The 19,156-nt window shown below is 46.5% G+C and overlaps 1 protein-coding gene across 1 annotated transcript in view; it reads left to right on the top strand.

Annotated features, from left to right (window-relative positions):
• The first annotated feature begins 486 nt into the window (after positions 1-486).
• Positions 487-19,156, top strand: part of STAC (SH3 and cysteine rich domain) — an 80,597-nt gene continuing 61,927 nt past the window's right edge. The window contains exons 1-2 of the mRNA XM_077754500.1: positions 487-630; positions 681-960. Coding sequence (XP_077610626.1) covers positions 487-630; positions 681-960 — 424 coding nt within the window. The remainder of the gene's footprint in view (positions 631-680; positions 961-19,156) is intronic.

Below are 19,156 nucleotides of genomic sequence, written 5' to 3'. Positions count from 1 at the left end.
CAAACCCCTGTTTGGTCTCTTCATCATTCCAATTCCAGAGGCAACGGGAGAACGATCCAGTTTGCCATGGCCAAAGACAAGCAGCAGGGCAGGGAGGAGAGTAGAGAAAGCCAGGCAACTAATCACACGCACACACGCACATGCGCACACACGCACACAAGCAGATTACTCGTCCATGGGCGTCAGCCCCAAGCAGGCTTGAGAGTTTCTAGTTCGTGTTCTGTGGACTCTTTAGCCCCGTGGATTCCAAGGCACACAGTGGCCTCTTTTGCTTTGCTGTGTATAGAGACACGTCGCTGCTAAGTGACCATAAGAGAGAAAACCCAGCAGTGCTCCTTGCGTAGTGATATGACCATTGAGCCCAGAAGGTTGTACACTTAATATCTCCAGCGATTCAAATTCAGAAGGCAGATGGTGTCAAAGGTGCAGCATCGCGGGGCGTTTTGATGGCACATGGGTGGGACCTCAAGGAGGCACCTCAACGGGATGCCCTTGGGTCGTCCGGCTCAGGAGGGCGCGGGGAGAGCTGCCACGTTCCCTCTAGGCACTGACCCCGCCCCACCCGCGCGGGGACACGTGTGCGGTCCGCGGGAACAGGGCAAGTGCCTGGAGCAGACGCCACCCCCACGCGTGAGTCTGCATGATCGATCGTAAGAGCGTGTTCTGTCATTGCATTGCAGCTCCAGAAACTAAAACGATCACTTTCTTTCAAGACCAAGAGTTTACGGAGCAAAAGCGCCGACAACTTCTTCCAGCGAACCAACAGCGACGCGAAGCCGCCGGCGGACGTGCCGGCCGAGGGCAGCCCCAGCTCCAGCCCCCTCCCTGCGCCCGGAAGCCTGGCGTCCACACCCACCAGGGCCGGCCTGCACCCAGGGGCCGGCGGCAAGGCCCACGCCTTCCAGGAGCACATCTTCAAGAAGCCCACTTTCTGTGACGTCTGCAACCACATGATTGTGGGTAAGGCCTCCCCCATCCCCACCTGCGGTCCCCGCGCCCAGGACAGGCTCTGAGCCTCCGAGGGATGCATGAGGGCAGGCTGTTCAGAAAACAATAGCTGTGCAAAGGGAAGGGGAGAGGATGGGGCAGAGGGAGACCTTGGACGGTGATAGTTGCAACTTGAGCCACTTCCCCAGGGAGCCCTGTGCTGTCATCTGCATTGAGGCTGGAGACCCAGGACTTTGTACCCCTGCATCACTTCTCACTCCGTGTGAGCAGCTCTGGGGGAGGGTGCATAATCCTGAACAAAGTGGCTCTTTTCAGTCAAGGGCAGTTAGCAGAGAGGGAATCAGTGGGAGGCAACTGAGACACTGGGCAGTTGGGCTTGGAATGCTCTAATTCTGCAGGGGGGGGGCTGAGTGACATGTCACAGCATCCACTACGGGGCGCACAGTGACATCTGTCTGGGTAGCCTGGGGACAGGGTCTGTGGCTCAGTGAATCACAAGCGAATGAGCCAGCCATGCAGGTGAGGGAGGGAGAGGCCCTGAACCGAGCAGGAAAGGCGATTGAGCCACCAGTACATCTGTTTCTGGCACGGCATGGACTCACTCGCGGTGGCAGCCTGCGGAGCCCTAAGGGGTGCACCCAGGTGACAAGAATGACCCACAAGATGTCCCAGCTGCAAGAAAAAGGCGGGCCATTCACAGCCACATGCACAGAGACACTGCAGTTCACGGTCTTCTGCCTCTCCCGGGTCAGCCACCCGGTGACCGGACAGATGGACGAAGTCATAAAGGCAATTTGTGGTGGGATTCAGAGTGAATCTGAACCAGTCATGTCAAGGGCAGCAGTATATCCTGGTAACTGGCCAGTTGCCGCAGAGTGGGAGGAGAGGGCAAGGAGACAGGCCTGTGTCTGCTCTCAGGGGGCACAAGGGTGTCCCCCTCCCCACCCCCCCCACCACTAGGAGAAGTGAGAGGGCATCCTGAATGGAAACGAGGCCGAACGGGAAAAATTCAGGGCTGATCCAGACGTGCATCATCTTCCTGAGGTGCCGCCGGCCCTCGGCGAATCCCTGGACTGCCCTGAAGTACACTGAGGCCAGCAGGTGTGGGAGACCAGCCTTCCCCACCCTGGGGCTCCCGCTCACCTACTTCCTGGGTGCTGCGGACTTGGGCTTGGCAATGAATGCTTCAGGGAAGGACACTTTTACGATCCAGAACCTCAGACTCCAAGCTGGGCTCCGGGCCCAGTGAGGCCCCAGGCCAAAGCGGACCTGTCCTCTGGTCTCACGTTCCGCCTCTCCTGCCCCGACACGCGCACCCCCGTCCAGCCCTGCAGGCTCCCTCCAGCACCCGTTTCCTGGGGGCTGGCATCCGTGCTGAGGGCGACCGTTGTCTCAGGTCAGATTCGCTAGAAGCAGAGCCCGAGAGGGGAGTGAGGCGCCTGGGATTTGCTGAGGGGCCGTGTGCGGAGAAGGGAGAGGCAGGAAGCAGGCGGGGCAGGGAAGTCGCTAAATAAGGAAGTGGTCCTTGCCCAGCAGGAGCCTGGCTCCAGCCCGATGTGGAGGCAGCTCTGGCACAGAGTGCACGCCGGCCTTCCCGGAGGCAAGCCTTTTGTACCCTGCTGGAGGCGGGCCTTCCCTCCTCCCTCGATGGAGGCCCTTTCATAACCCCCTGGGCCAAGTGCCCCCTGTTCTGTCGAAGGCAGTTTTCTGGAGAAAGGGGCAGCTGTGAGTCATTAGCGACCAGCATATACATCTCGGATGATTAGTGGCTTTCTGCTGCTGTAACTGATTATCACAAATCTAGGAGGTTAAAACAACACAGATTCATTATCTTCTAGTTCTGGGGGTTGAAAGTCCACTGCCGGTCTCCCTGGGCTAAAATCAAGGTGTCAGGATGTACATTTCTTTCTGGAGGCTCTGAGGGAGAGTCTATGTTCTTGCCTTCTCCAGCGTTGATAGACTGTCCACACCTCGGCTTGGGGCCCCTTCTGTGTTTGAAGGTATGATGGCAGGTTCATCTTTCTCACGCCGCCATCTCCTTGGTCCTGACTGCCCCTCTTGCACTCACCTGGATAATCTTTCCATCTCAAGGCCACCTGATTGGCAACCTTCCTTCCGTCTGTAACCTTGATTTCCCCTTGCCATGTAACATAGCATGGTCACAAGTTCTGGGCATTAGCCTGTGTGCACCGAGTAGGGGTATCTGGGCAAAGCATCAACAGTGCCCACCACAGCAGTAGAAGAAAACTGTGGTTGCAGATCACAAGACTGGCCTCTGTTGGTTTCTTTCCATCCTGGCTCTGATGCCAATCATGTGACTGTCATACTCCAGCTGATGGCTTTGTCGTGTCACATGGTGAGAGGCATCTTCATTCAGAGTAGGCAGAGAGGCACCTTTCTGTTCAGTGCACAGAATGGGAAGAATGCTGAGCCATCGTTTGCTCCTGGCTATTCCCAGGACATAATTAGCCTTTCCCTTCCCAAATAAAATGATGCAAAGGAGTGAGGATAGCAGAAAGACCATGTTCATGGAATCAGTCTCAATTTGAACCCCATGCAGCTGTGACCTAGTGCCAGTGACTCACCTTCTCTAAACCTGTGTCCTCATTTTATATGGATCTGAAAACCTCAGGGCTTTGAATGAATTAATGAACTAGCAAAGGGAGCACTCTCAGTAAAGAGAGCCCATTAGAGTTGGTATTATCATCGTTGGTATTAGAGGGGAAAGAAGTTATTACTCTCCTGAAGCAGAGAACTATATTCACAGGATAAACCCAATTAGTGTTACCCAAAAAAAATTAGGCTTCATAGGCATAAATAATTGAAAAAATAACATCCAGATAAGAAGAGGTCCCTCATCTACACGGCAGTGTTTGAGGTTGATGTCAAGGATTGTCTCTGATTCTCATTTCATATTTTGTAAAGGATATGGACAAGCGAGGGGTGTCTAGAAAAGAGAGTGATCAGAATAATGAGTGGTGCTTCCAAATAAAATCCTGAGGAGCCTCTGTCTGGGAGTTTGGTGTGTAAAAGACTTGGAATGCACACCTGTGTTTCAAAGTACCATGTTAGGAGGGTCAAGAGACTCGTGCTACGTGGCTTTAGAGGGAAGGGCTGGGAACAAGGAGTGGTTAAAAGGCAAGGTTCAGTGAGAATATGACCACTTACCCCACGCACTTGACCTGTGAACTGAACGGCTTTCCTTGTGAGTACTGAGCAGTTTAACTTCTGTCAGGCAGTGGTCATCTGACAGTCTTCTCTTACTTAGTTAGCTATCTGATAGTCTCCACAATGAGATTTGAAATGTCTGAGCTTCCCAAAGAAGCCCACATCTGTCATCAATGAACTTGGACCTGTCTGTGCCTTCCAGTATGGCCAGAAAGTAGGATTCTACATTTCCCTTCACCCCTGGCTGAGACCCAGTTAAGGACTGGGATGTTCCAACCCTCAAGCCTCTCGTGCAAACATACACACAGGGCTGTCCTCATCTTCAGAAAACCATTATCCATTCACACTCCCGTCTTCCAGTCACCCCTATTCACGTTCTTCCTTCGAACAAGCCACGTTTCAGAGCAGTGGTTGTGTCACTCAGGGATTCCTCACTAACGCTGTGTAACAAGTAGTCTCAGACTCCAGCACTTAGAGTGGCTTTCTTTGACTCTTACTCAGGCATCATCAGATCAGCTGGGCTTTGACTGCTGTTGGCATGTTCTTTTACTCTTCTCTTACCCTTTCCTTGGATGAGTGGGCTGGCCAGCTTGTGCTGTCCTCATGGCAAGGACAAATGGAAGCATACAAAGCTTCTCAAAGCCTTGGATTGGTGGCATTCCACTGGAGTGTGGACCCAGCCCACACCAAGGGATGGAGAAGTGCCCTCTAGTGGCAGGGACTGCAGAGTCACTTGGCCAAAGGCACAGGAACAGAGAGCAGTGAAGAATGGGGTCGATAATCCAATCTCCCTCCATGCTTCCTCAGGGTGGCCTCTTGATTCTTGAACCCTGTTTGTTTGGTAGATTGCACAAGTCTTAAGGGGCTGTACCACCCTTCCATTTCATCTCTCCATCTGGAAGTAATGACCATCTGGAAGTGACGATTTGCATCTGACTGAGCATAGCGGGGAGAGGGTCTCATGTTCCATGCTCAGTATACTGAGGCAACTTGGCCTCCAACCTAGTCTTCGTGTCTGCCTAACATTCTTCCAAGTCCCATGCGTCACTTTCAATTCCACACGAATTTCCACCAGGCCTTTTCAAGGCAGTGCTATTCACAACCCTTAAATAGGTGATGATGTGTCTCTTTTAAATCTCACTGTGACGAGTGTGAAAAGACAAAGGAACATGTGTTTTGAAAATGAGTAACGGAAATGAGTTTGCCTCTAAGGAATGTCACAACCAATACCCTAAGGAGATCACAAGTACAACAACGATTTTGAAGGGCTCCATTTTGAAAATAACAAAAAGATGTGCCCTGTGCTAAAGAGAATTCTTAACTATACTTTTCCTTTATTAGAATTAAATTTATATGGTAGCTGCCATTTTATCTTGAAAAAGACAGAGTGGCACCTGGGTGGCTCAGTCGGTTAAATGTCCTACTCGTGGTTTCGGCTCAGGTTATGATCTCATGGTTCATGAGTTTGAGCCCTGTGTTGGGCTCCATGCTGACAGCAGGGAGCCTGCTTGGGATTCTTTCTCTCTCCCTTCTCTCTCTGCTCCTCCCTGATCTCCCCCTTTCTCTCCCTCTCAAAATAAATAAAAACTCTTTACAAAAATAAATATAAAAAGAACAAGGAACCTGGCATTCTTACTGTCTAGGATTTCTAATTCAGAATGGACACTCAGAGTTGGGTTGACAGGGCCTCACATTTGCTCCTTGCCTGACTGCCTGTGCCCTAAAGCTGGAAAGGCTACACATTTCCACCTACCAATGAAAGGAAACCAGGACCCCAGCCTCACTCCCACCTATATGTCGCTACATTCCTCAGCTCTTTCACTCTATAACTTGTTCACAATTGCCAGCTTTGCCCTTGTTCTCAGATTGGCATCTCCTCTACAGACGAGGCACACAGGATCTTGGGCTGAGCAGGCACGTCTTGCCTCCAGGACATGGCTATCTTTTCTGATCACCTTTTTAGACTGTCCCCTTCTAGAAAATTTGGTCAGCTATGCAAGCCAAAGGTGGTCAATGCAACCTTTCCTGGGGACATAAGAGAAATAGACAGGTGTGCCCCAACCCCAATGCTGATTTCCCAGCCTTTGAGTCAAGAGGAGTGAAGACACAGCCTTAGACTAGGAGAATCCTCTTGGTTTGATGGACAGACATCCTTTCCCCAACAGGCAGATCCACTCTTGCCTTCCTCAGGGGAGTCAGGGGTGGGGACTCATCTGCATTGTGTATCAGCTTAAATGTATTCCATTAATGGCACCCTCATGTGGGGAGAGCATTGAGTCTGTGTGCGGTAATCTGCCTCTCCTGAAATTTCAGTGACTTGAACAAGTCAAAATGCACTGTCACCCATAACCAACTCAATGCATTGAGTCCACTCCATCAATTAAGGAGGTTTTTCCGAAGGACGCCATTCTTCTATTTACTGTCACCTACCCTTGTTTCCAAAACTGTTTTTCAATTAACTAAATGTCCTTAGCTGGCATCTACTTAGCAGACAGCGTATCAAATGGGCCCTTATTTTCCAAACAAATATTTAGCAAAACAGCGGGATGTCATCGCTTGACATCTCAAGTTGCTCGTACAGTCACTGCGCGAAGAATCTTTCACTTTCAAACCGTCCAGGTGGCAACCACTGCAGAAAATAACACTGGCTTTGTTTTAGGCAAGCAGCCCTGGGACGGGACCTGAGACAGAGATTCCTGTGAGAGTGGTCTGTTGTGGAGAGCGTGCCCTCAGGAGAAGGGGTTCAGATCCCGCGCAGAAGAGGCAGGGGAAGGAGGGAAGCAAGGACGCACCCTCAGTTGACGTTGGCTTCAGATTGATGCCACCCACAGAGTCGCTACCTCTGTAAACTTAGATGCAATATAAAAACAGCCTCCACTACGGATGAACATAAAATGCAGATGGACCTTCGCCTTGTTGTATCTATAACACTGTGTTACCAGCATAATGGTCACATGGTAACATTATAACCTGAGGAAATCTTACATTACACTGAGTCCAAGACCTTTCTGCTATGCTCTTGTCTGAACATTAGTTTAACCATTTCCTGACCTCTTCTGACCACATCTTATTGCTCAAAAAAAGCCATAAAATATTAACCAAACATGAATGGGAAAAAAATTGTATACACACACGCACACCCATATACATATGTACATAAAGCTAAAAAGACATGATAGTGTTTGCTCACCAGTGAAGTTGTCTTTTGAAGGGAAAGACCAAACAGAAATCAAGGGGAATATTGAAAAGCAAATGTCAGATGTGTGTATTCTTAGAATAGAATGAAAACTCTGAGGGCCATCAGTCAGTTAACCAGACAATTGTTTTTAGAAGCCGTACAGCTTATAAATAGGAAAAAATACAAATGCTCTCTAGGACCTTTTTCCTAAGGTTCATATAGATTACTTTCCTTGGGGTCGTGGTAGGTGCCCACCTTAACATCCAGTACTGAGACCTCAGTGCTTTGTCCAGTGGGATCCTTCACCTCTGATGCCTTAACTGCTTCCAGGTAGCACTAATGTAAGTGCCACTTTTCTCCTAGAGGACAAACTTGCAATACAATGGCCAGTCCAACAGAGGTACTTTCTTTGTATCCTTTGCTCATCTGGCCCCCTGGAGAGGATCGTGTTGATGCGAGGGGCAGATTTTTAAGTGGAAGTGAAAGATGGAGATGGTGACCCTACTAGATGACGAATGTTTGCAGGGCATGGCAGTGTTTGGAGAGAAGACTTTGGGGAATATGGCCAGTGTCCAGCCAAAAAGATCTCATCCAAAAGAGAGTTTAAACTCATTGGGAGTTCTCAAGTGCACACAACAATGAAAGGCACCAAAGGGAAGAGCTTCTAAAAGTAATTCTGCAACTAAGCTGCACGGATTTGGGGCGGGGTGATTTTTCCCCAATAAAGTGTATGTTTGGAAAATGCCACATACTATATTCCCTCCGGTTATTCATAGCACACGCTAGCATTTTGAAGTCCTGCGATTCTGGAAGCTACCGAGTGTTATCAGTGGAAAACAGGCAGTGGAGAAAAGGGATTATAACCACGGTGTTCTCTCTCCTAATGTCTGCTTTTCCCTAATTTCACTTGGCTGCTGTTGAACAGCGTTTGGCTTGTATCTCTTCGGTGTCCACAGTTCCTAGAGCCCTTTGAATGCTTGCAAAGGCAAATTCGTTAACGAGTTATTAAGACCTCCATTCAGGTCCAGTGTTCTCAGAGAACATTGTACCCAATGCCTTGCCACTAAAGGGGTGTGAAGTACTTTGAAGCTGCCATCCTGTGTTGGTTTCCTAAAATGCGACACCTGCTGCCACGTGCTAAGGCTTTTAAGAAATCTCACTGGAATGACTTAACATGAAAAAGTCATCCACATTCCTTCCAGGAAAGACTGAACAGAAATGGATGCCGGTGGGCTCCAAGGAAGGAGGCTTCTTAGACTCTCACGCAGAAGTGGAAGCAGCTAGGGGCTACGGGCTGGTGCTAGGCTCTGGGCATCACATGGGGCCTGCACGGCATCGCCTTGGCAAGTAAAGATCTTTGACCAGAGAGAAGACAGAACAAGAGGAGGGGGAGAGGTCGCCCTCACGACCATAGTTCTCACCATCCTCCCTCAGACATCCCCCTCCCCGGGGCAGTCCTGGTAGTGTTTCCGGAGCCCATTTTTCAGTGTGCTGGCATTTCCTCTTTCCTTGTGAAACCTCTTTCCCGCTCCATCTCTCCATCTATTCCATTCTGAAATCTGTTAAGACCCAGTTACAGTGCTTTCTCAACTTCTTTGGTGACCACTTATTTCTCTGAACTTTTGTATCATTCTTCAAACAGACCAGGCTTTGGTAAGCAACTTGGAGACATGACCAGATCTCATTTACGTGCTCGTTGCCATACCGGCTAGCACACAAACTACACACACTGAGATTTTAGAAAATGGTAATTAGTGGGCGGGGAAAAAAAACAGTCTGCCCTCAAATACACCAACAGAAATAGAAATGAATTGGAGGGCCTGGATGGCTCAGCCAGTTAAGTGCCCAACACTTGATTTTGGCTCAGGTCATGACCTCACATTTCGTGGGATCGAGCCCAGCACTGGGCTGTGTGCTGACAGCAAGAAGCCTGCTCAGGATTCTCTCTCTCCCCCTCTCTCTCTGCTCCTCGCATACATACACGCTCCTTCATTCAAGATAAAGAAATAAATGATTTCTTAAAAATAAAAGAAATAGAAATGAATTAAAAACAAAATAGAGAGAGAATATGGAAAATTCCTAATCCTTCTGAAAGTTACTCCCAGGTATATTAAGACTCCAGCCTGACCTAAAAGAAGCCTTATTTCTCCCTCTGTGATCTTCCTCATTTCCCCTTTCTGTTGCATGTTTTTACGCAAAGTTACTCAGCGCACAAAGGGGCATAACAGGGTTATCTTTATTTTGCATTATATCCACATACAAATACAAGGCCATCCCATCCTGTTTAATGCTTGTGTCCCGAATTGCCACTGTTACAGCGCTACTTCCAACTTAGTTTTGTTTATATTTGCTTTTATCTACCTTTGACTTTAAATCTTTTTTTTGGTCATGTTATCTAAGTGCTGCTTTGGCAACTCAACATAATTGGATTTTAGATTTCTTTTTTCCCCCAGCTTGAATGTTTATTCTAAATTAGAAGAGACTTATGGGTTTGCATTCATTGTTTTGAGTGAAGTACTGGCTTTCCTTCTGTTGATTACTATACAGTTTCTATTTTGTGTTTTCTGCTTCCTTCCAGTGTGTGTGTGTGTGTGTGTGTGTGTGTGTGTGTGTGTGTGTGTTAGTCCTATGGTTTGTGTGGTCTTTCCTTTTATAACTTCCTGTGTTTTGGAAAATATGTAATATAGTCTTCTCCTAATGATTACCTCTGAGGTTTTCATAAAACCCTTGTTACTCTATGCTTCTCAAGTTATTAAAAGGTGAAAAAAGTATAGTATTTTGATTTCTCTGTTATTCCAGATAATGTACCAAACTTTTAATCCTGACTCAGTTAAGTATGTCACTCCAGTCAAGTCAGACTTTTACTGTTACTCCAGCGTTTTGCAAGTCAGACCTTCGAGGATAAATCGAAAGATCTATTTCCTCTTATAGTAAGATTTATACTTCAGTGTAGACACTTCTAATTTTAACTGATCTCACCATTTACCACCTGTTCTATTGTTCCATGACGCCTCCATTCCTAAGCTCTGTTTTTGTTCTGTTTCTCTGTTTGTCAGTGTATATTCTCAGTACCAAAAGCATACAAGAGTGAATTGCCAAGGGGCCCACATGCCTGGCTAATACATCTTTTGCAGATTGGGGCTGCCTGATGAGCAACTCAGGGTGTGACAATAGTCGATCATCTGGAGTGGCAGTCCTGTCTGGCACTACCTCTTATACGGACTTTGATGGTGATGTTTCCTTCCCTGGTTCCCTGTATTCCCCACCTGGTCTTCCTTTTTTTTTTAATTTCTTCTCTTGACTCCTTTATCATAATATCTGGATATCTTGTATTTTGTTGTCAACCCAAAGCAAATGTTGTGTGGAAGTATCTTTTGTCTAATATAGTACAAGTCTACGAAAGACATCTTCTCCTCTGCATAGGTGAAAGGAGGCAGGTCTTGTAATGTGGTCACACTCATTGGCAAAGGGCATGGTGACAGCTCTCCGGAGGGCGGAGGCTGTGTGTCACATGTTCTCATAGCATCCCCGGCATGAAGCCCGGAACCCACCCATCCTCTAACGGCTGTTCAGCACGAATCTGTTCAGCGAATGAGTGAATAGATAAATGAGTCCTCAACCAGTAAGAAATAATATTCTCAGAACTATGGTTATGATCATTTTCGTTATACACAAAGCAAAATACTCAGAAGTCAGAAGGTAGACCCACAGGTAGTCTCAATAACCATTTATCCATTAGACAGTGAGTACCGACTCTGTGCCTAATACATTTTCATTAATTCAAGTGAGGAGCCTGGGAGGTAGCAGAGGAAAAGGAGATAGAAGTATCTAGAAACTGGAAGAACTGACAAGGAGCCCCGGCCACTTTAAGCTCAAGACCCACTGGGCCTCCCTCCATGACAGACCACGGTGTTCAGGGGACAAGGTGGGCTTAACCGGACTCACGATGCTCTCACTGGCTTTCCCAGGCTATGCTCCCACCCGCATCCACGCAACCCAACTAGGAGATCCTGAAGCCAGATTACTGTTGGGAGAATAGCTGAGCCCCATTTAAGGGCCAGTTTGGGGACATCAGGAAGCCAGAGGAACTGTCAGAACCTAGTTTGTCTAGACCTAAGGATGACGTTGGTCATACTTATGCATATGTTCCTAAGTCTGTTTTTCACAATGTACATAAGCTGGTATTAGGAAGACGTGGCCACCATCTCCCTCCTCTACCCCATCCATAAACACTTCATGACTCGTCAGAATAAGAAAGGGGACCAAGTGGAGAAGGTCTCCAGAAAATAAAAATTTCCCAAAGTAAATGCATGACTTTGTTCCTGTGAACTCTTTGTTTTACTAGTAATTGACCAGAGTCTTAAATGTCACCAGCTCAGAGGAAAGTCACTTTTAAAAAGTCACCCGAAGGAAAGAGACTGTCCCTCCTAAATTATAGACCATGATGTTTGCAAATGCTTTGGTGATTTCTCGAATCATGGCGTAACAATAATGTCGCCGAAGAATAATGTTTTGTGTGCCCCAAAGAAGGTATTTTAGGAGTCTTTTCAGATTATAACTTAGCAGAAAAAAGGGGCAGCAATACAGGAACGTATTTTCCCTGTGTAAATTACCCACCAGAGAGGGAAGAGTGATAAGTTAAGGTGGTCCTTTGTTCAGTTTTTAGCCATTCCCTGTAGATCAGCAGCTAGGAATAGTAATATCATTGCAAATATATTCGGAATATCTGTGTTTCCATGTTCTCCCATGATCCACTGTGTTTCATACTACTTTTCTGGGTCCTGTCCATCAAGAAATAAAAGAAGTAAAATAAAATTAAAAAAAAAAAAAGAAATAAAAGAAGTGCCCAGGGCAGAAGGAAAGGAAGAGGAATCGTCCCAGGCAGGCTTTGAGTAGTCAGACAGTGGGTGCTACTATGCATCCTGGATGCACTTTGAGAGTTTTCCAAATGTGAGACTCTAAAACCTCTCCCTGGGATACTGCTGACTCAGGCCTTCCTGCTTGAGGCTCAGACCAAGTCACGACAGATATAGAGAGGCTGCCTGCCCTTGGATGCATCATTAATTCCACATTTGGAGGCTTGGGATCCGTGGGAAGGGGCCATCTCCAGGGGGTGAACACGGGAGACGCCACCTGCTGGAAAACGTGTGTCCTGAGCTTCCATTCGGCTGCTGTCACCGACAGTGCTCCACTGACCTACTTAGAACGGCCCCGCTGGTGGTGCAGCCACAGTGGATATAAAGTGACAGAACTAGGCTGGTAGTAAAATATAGGGCAGCGTTATGTGTGTATCTGAGGCTCAAAGCATCAGGCAGGACACGCGCGTGCATGCGTGAGTGAGTGTGTGTGTGTGTGTGTGTGTGTGTGTGTGTATGGCAGACACCTGTGCATTGGGACCCAGCCGTTAAGGACTGCAGATAGGGGTGGAGGGGGTAGAAGCCCACTGCTAAATAGCATTAAAGCGTTTTCTTTATAGCTTACCTAACACTGTCTGGCTATTGATGGGGAAAAAACAAAGCATAGATTATTCTATCGCACGATAAGCTTACCTGGAAAAAGCCTCCGGTTGCCCTCTCCTCCACACCCCAGCCACGTGACCACAGACCCACGTGCACATCACACGTGCACTCACACCCTCGGTCAGGGAGACGTGTGCGCCCACAGCCACAGCGAGAAGGTCGTTTAAAGAATCCACATCACTCCAGCCTGTCACCGATGCCGTCGGATCAAAGATGGAAGCGTCGCCTCACCCTGTTCCAATGCCATGAAGAGAAGTAACAAGAGTCACCTATTAAAACTGACGAGGGGCACTGAACGGGTCTCTGTGTCACCCAGAAGGCCTGTATCACGTGGCATTCGATCAGCCTGAGATCCTTGATTGAAAAGGACATTTCAAGGTTCTCTGAGCATCTGTTTTCTCAGTTTAAAAATAGAACTAAAAAAGGCCTATCTGGCAGATTTGGTATAAAGAGTAAATGAGACTGAAAGCGGTAGTGTCCAGTTATAGTAACTTTCCCTGCTTCTCCCTGTTTCCTGCCTTGGCTGGGAGGGGGAGGGGCGTGAGCTGCCGCCCACCTGCCTTCTCTCCGCAGGCCCAGCCCCTCACTTCCACGGCCAGGCCAGGACTCGGCTGCCCAGGGGCCTCGGCAATGCCAAAATGCTTCAGTATGTCCCCGGGCGAGCAAAGCAGCGTCTTGGCCCACGTCACCTCCCCCGTCCCCAGGGACCTCTCTGCGGGGCAGGTGGCGGCCGCATGCGCTCAGCCCCAGGCCAGAGCCTCAAGGACACCTCTGGCTCCGCCCATCCCCTTCCTCCAGAAACTTCATCCCTGCGCACACTGACCTCTCCGGAGTCGGGTGGGGACCGCCCTTCCCCGCTGCTCCCGCCCCAGCCCAGGCTTGTGCCAGCACATCTCACAGGCACTATCTCAGGTGTGTTCTTTCTACCCACCTCGACCTCCTCATCGACACGCTGTTGCCACACCTCATCTGGAAGCAAGCTGACATCGAATTCCCGCTTTCCTCGGGAACGCATCCCTCTCCCATTTACCGAAGCTTCTCACGCCTGACGGGTACTCTAAGTCCTTCAGGAGCCAACAAAGGCTAAGCAGCAAGGACTGTGTCCCGTTACACTTATAGAAAGTGAAACTTTGTCCCCTGCCCCTGACAGTCATCATCAGTGCCACCAGCAAACGTCTGTTAGTGGATCGCTGCAGACAGACTCAAAATACAGACCTGCAGGTGAGAGCAGGAGACGGGGGCAGAATGGCACAGAGGAGTTGGAGTGGCCCACTGTTAGTACAGCGAGTGACCTCGGACAGCTGGTAGACCTTCACCAACTTCTTGGAATCTACTATTAACTAAATGACGTGATACATGTGAATATTCCTTGTGGGCCGTGAAACTCGAAAACAAGTCACTGTATTTAGAGCCATCTTTATGTACAAAAAGTGGATATTCCTAGGCAGGCACTTTGGGGATGGAGAGAAGGAGAGAGCCCAGGCTGACCAGTCCATTCTTGGGACACCTACGGAGAAATGCCAATTCTCAAGACTTAAGCTAGAACAGTGCTGAAGAAAGCAAATGGGGCTGTGAAAACCGCAGACCCCAGACAAGGCAGAAGACAGGGCAGCAGCTATCATCAATACGGGGGGTCAGAGATGTCAAGTTCAGATGGATGGTTCCCAGACGGTCATGGGAAAGTGGTCATTAAGGAGGATGTCTTCTCTCAACATTTTAAGCCAAACACATGGAACAGAAGGAAAGCTTGGCGGCCAGGGTATTGCAATGTGAACTGATGACCCAGAGGGCGAAGGCTGTGGACTCCAGACCCGAAGCCCTGAGCCAACCCAACTCCCGTTGCTATTTTTAAAGCTCAGCGCGGGAGGGGCGGGGGAAGTAGGGAGAGTTTTTCCACTAGCAGTCAGGAACCGAAATAGGAAAGATCAACAGAAGCATTTATAAACAATGAATGCCATTAATTTTTTTAAGCTAGAGGGGGTTGGAAAGATGTAACATGGCAAGGAGTGGGGAATAGAGGCAGAGAAAGATGGCCCAGGCGGTCTTCCCACTGCTTAGTAGTCCTTTCTGCTTGCTTGATGGCGTCTCAAGTCACCAGTGAATTACTATACGGGTGCGTTTCCTGGAAAACCTGGAAGCCATCTTGTTCACGTGAAGTAGGGGAGAGATAGGATGGGTTATTTTTAATCGAGATCCCGTGACTAGAGTCCAACTGTGATGGAAAATATGTTCCCTTTTTTCCCCTTTAGCAGAAAATTTTCTAAGTATTGGTGATACCCAAAGGTTGAGTAATGGAGGCTGTCTTACTCTAAGTCCTGAAGAGCTCAAGCTCTTTCTAACATGTCACACTACGAGGACAGTGATAGGTAACTCAGGGCTCTTCGGAGGACGGGGAGAAAGAATCGTAAGGCCTGGCGTGAGCTATGTCTGCCTAACTTCCCAGCATGGTGGGACAAGAAGGACATTAGAACAGGAAGCTAGATATTAGTAGTTTAATACCAGCTGTGCCATGAAGGAGCGGTGTGATGTCTGTCAGATCGCTTTCCTTCTCTGGGCCTGTTTCTTTACCTGTAAAATGAGAGAGCTGGCTAGATCGGGGGGGAGGGGAAGGGGAGGGGTGCAAATTGGCTTCCACACTAATTGATTGGCAGTGATTGCCCAGAGAAGTTTCCAAAGCGGCACTGTGGTTCAGCCAGAACATGGCCTTACATGGAAGGCCTTGCCTTGGGCACCTGGGAAAGAGAGATGAGGTATAGAAACAGACACAAGAGCTCATTTTACATGTGCATAAGATTTCCAACTTTGTCTCTTGCATAAATGTTCTACTTTATTTCTTTCCAGAGATAATAACTATGGGATGCTTAATCAATAACTGGGGATACACATGCACATGTAAATATATGCACCAAGGCATATAAAAAAAAGTGCCAGGAAAATCCAGTTGAGGAAACAGATGATAGTTCTACGTGAGGAGGAAGAGGTCAATGAAAGTTCCAGAAAGAGCTCAGTCGATTGAGCATCCAACCCTTGATTTCAGCTCAGGGCATATTCTCATGGTTTGTGGGTTCGAGCCCTGTGTCGGTCTCTGCACCAGCAGCGTGGAGCCTGCTTGGGATCCTGTCTCACCCTCTCTCTCTTCCCCTTCCCCACTCACTCTCTCTTGCTCTCTCGCTCCAGAAATAAATAAATGAACTTAATAAAAAAAGAATGTGAGATTTGAGGTGGGCATTGAAGGATAATTAAGAGTTTACCACTTCCTACCAAACTCATTATAATTCTTAGAAGCACCTCCCCATTGGGTACAAAGAGCCAAGATACGCCATGTTTTCTTTTTAAAACATGAAACAGGGAATCAGCTCTGAATTGCTCAGAAACTGATAATAAAGCTGACAGATTTGTCCTTTCTTGTTCTTTCGGTCGGCTCCTTACATGGGACGCATCGTATCTAAAACACAAACCAGTTGGCTTTTGTCTGAAATAGGATTTGAAAAGAGTTCTGGACCAGTCCGTCCTTTTATCCCTGATTTTCCGATATGATAAATCAAAGCTCTGGTCCCATGAAACCAGAAAATGTAGCTAAAAGATTGCAGTCAGACCTAGTTGATTGAGGGGAAGAAATAAATTAGCGAAGGACACCAGCCAAAGGATTAAGTCAGACATGCTTCAGGATTCCAGCCCCACCGCTTACTAGCTAAATATACTTGGGTAAATTGTTTAAACTCTCTGATCCTTAATTTCCCATCTGTTAAATGTGGAATAATAGCTAACTTCAAGGGATTGTTGTGTTACAGAGAACATATGGAAAGAATGTAATTGTTGGTGATTTCGAACACAGTCTGCATAGTGGCCCTGACCCCAGTGGTCTCTAAGTTTTCAGCCTCTCGGGAGAAAGACGAGTAGTTCTGTGTCCCGGAAGAAAGAGGGAATTTGTAATCGGGGTACTTGGGTTCAGCTCTCTTCTCCACACCCTTGTTTCCCTGTGGCTTTATACCAAGGATTTCTCTCCCTCAAAGCTTCAGTTTCTTCACCTATAAAAGAGGGCTGAAAATAGTCCTTGCCTTTTACTCACGGTTCTCAACTGGGGGCGATTTTGCCTCCCCCGTAGGGCTTCAAGATTTAGCAAGTAAAAAGACAGGACACCCAGTTAAATTTCAATTTCATAAAAACAACCAATAATTTTTTAGTGTGTGTCACAGGCATTATTTGGGACACAGTTATCCCATGCAGTATTTGCGATATTCTTATATTACAACATAATTTGTGGGGGCGCCTGGGTGGCTCAGTCAGTTAAGCGTCTGACTCTTGATTTCAGCTCAGGTCATGATCTCATGGCCTTGAGTTCGAGCCCCGTGTCAGTCTCCATGCTGAGCACGGAGCCTGCTTGGGTTTCTCTTCTCTCTCTCTCTCTCTCTCTCCTCTCTCTCTCTGCCCCTCCCTGCTCACACCCTCAGAATAAATCCATAAACTTAAAAAAATGTAGTCTCTTATTTCTCATTACAAAAGGGAAATAGACTCTTATAGAAAATGAGAAAATACAAATAAATAGAAATGGGGACTAAAAAGCATGTATAATTCCACCCTGAGATGGAAATATTGTCTTACATATGCTGTCAGACATCTGTACATGTGTGTTTTATGTTTATTTTAAAGGAGAGATTCCTAAACATGCATAGTACCCTCATCTCGACACTTCAGCATTATAGTGTGAGCACTATATTATGCCAATCATGATTAGATTAAAAATTGTCTCAGTAGCCAACGAAGTATTTTGGTTGTGGGTTTACCAAGCTCTTATCAACTGATACCTTATTCTGTGATATTTTACTTTTTTCCCATTTTGTGACATTATTCACAAAGTGACAGTAAGCATCTTTGTAGTTAAATCGCTGCAGACATACTTCATTAGTTTCAAGACCAATCCTGAAATGGAATTTGCTGTAGCACAGAATTACGCATGTTTAAAATTCTTGGTGCCTGTTTCCAAAGTAACCGGAAGGCGGCGCTACCGTTATACCCTCCCAGGCGCCCATCCCCCACATCCAAGCGCTGACGATTTTCTTTTATTCTTTTCTAATCTTTGCACATTTGAAAGGAGAAAAATGGATATCTTGCTATATTTACTTCCAATTATTTGATTACTAATTAAATCTGCCGTTTAAGAAATGCTTAACTTTTCCTTTTTTTTTTTTTATATGCTCTCTTGTCTTTGGACCATGTATCTTTTGGCTTATTTACATATATTTTCCAATTGGTAAGAAAGGCTCATTAATCCCATATAATATCGTACAATATCCTGAATTTTATAAAGAAAATATTTTCTCCAGTATATCTGCCTTTAGGTTTTATATTAGTGAGCATATTTTCAATGGGTCAATCTTTTGAGATATTGTTTTCTTTCATAAAATCAATCTGAGAAAGACCTTCTCCATTCAAGGATAAATAAGCTAGTATTTATATTTTCTTCAATTAACTTAATAGTTCAGCTAGTAAATACCGTAACCCATCTAAACTTTATTTCAGGACATGTTAGGAGTTAAGTATCTGGCCTTTTCCCCAAATAATTTACCAAGTGATTCACTGATATTTGTCTTACAGTCCCGCTTTTCACTGCTGATTCAAAAGTCACTTTTATCAAACATTAAATTCTTAAAGATACTTAAAGTATGTTTTTTGGTTTTCAGTTCATTTTATTGGTTATTCTGTTTGTTCAGCACCAGTAGCCCTCTGATATTATTATTATTATGCGTTATCATGGATTCTTTTTCAAAAGTGTTTTGCTATTCTCAGGCATGTATTCTTCAAGATTAATTTTAGAATCATTTTATGAAGTCCCCCACCCAAATCCCATTGAGATTTCAACTGGAATTCTGGTGAATTTGCAAAACTATTTGGAGAAAATTGGCATCTCTCNTTCTTTGTGTCTTCTTCAATTTCCTTCATAAGTTTTCTATACTTTTCATCATACAGATCTCTTATATCTTTGGTTAGCTTTATTCATAGGTATTTTATGGTTTTTTGTGTAATTGTGAATGGGATCAGTTTCTTGATTTCTCTTTCTGTTGCTTCATTGTTGGTGTATGAAAATGCAACCGATTACTGTACGTTGGTTTTGTACCTTGCAACTTTGCTGAATTCTTGGATCAGTTCTCGTAGGCTTCTGGTGGAGTCTATCAGGTTTTCTATGTAGAGTATCATGTCATCTGCGAAAAGTGAAAGTTTGACTTCTTCTTTGCCAATTCTGACATCCCTCCAATTCTTAGTTAATAATACCATGCTGAGTATTCCTAATATCAGACATCTTTGTCATCTTTCAAGCTTAAGAAGAATTCATTCAACAAATATG

The sequence above is a fragment of the Crocuta crocuta genome, unplaced genomic scaffold (assembly GCF_008692635.1).
Source record: "Crocuta crocuta isolate KB4526 unplaced genomic scaffold, BGI_CrCroc_1.0 scaffold70, whole genome shotgun sequence".
Classification (NCBI taxonomy): Eukaryota; Metazoa; Chordata; class Mammalia; order Carnivora; family Hyaenidae; genus Crocuta; species Crocuta crocuta.
This window is presented reverse-complemented; position numbering and strand designations above follow the sequence as displayed.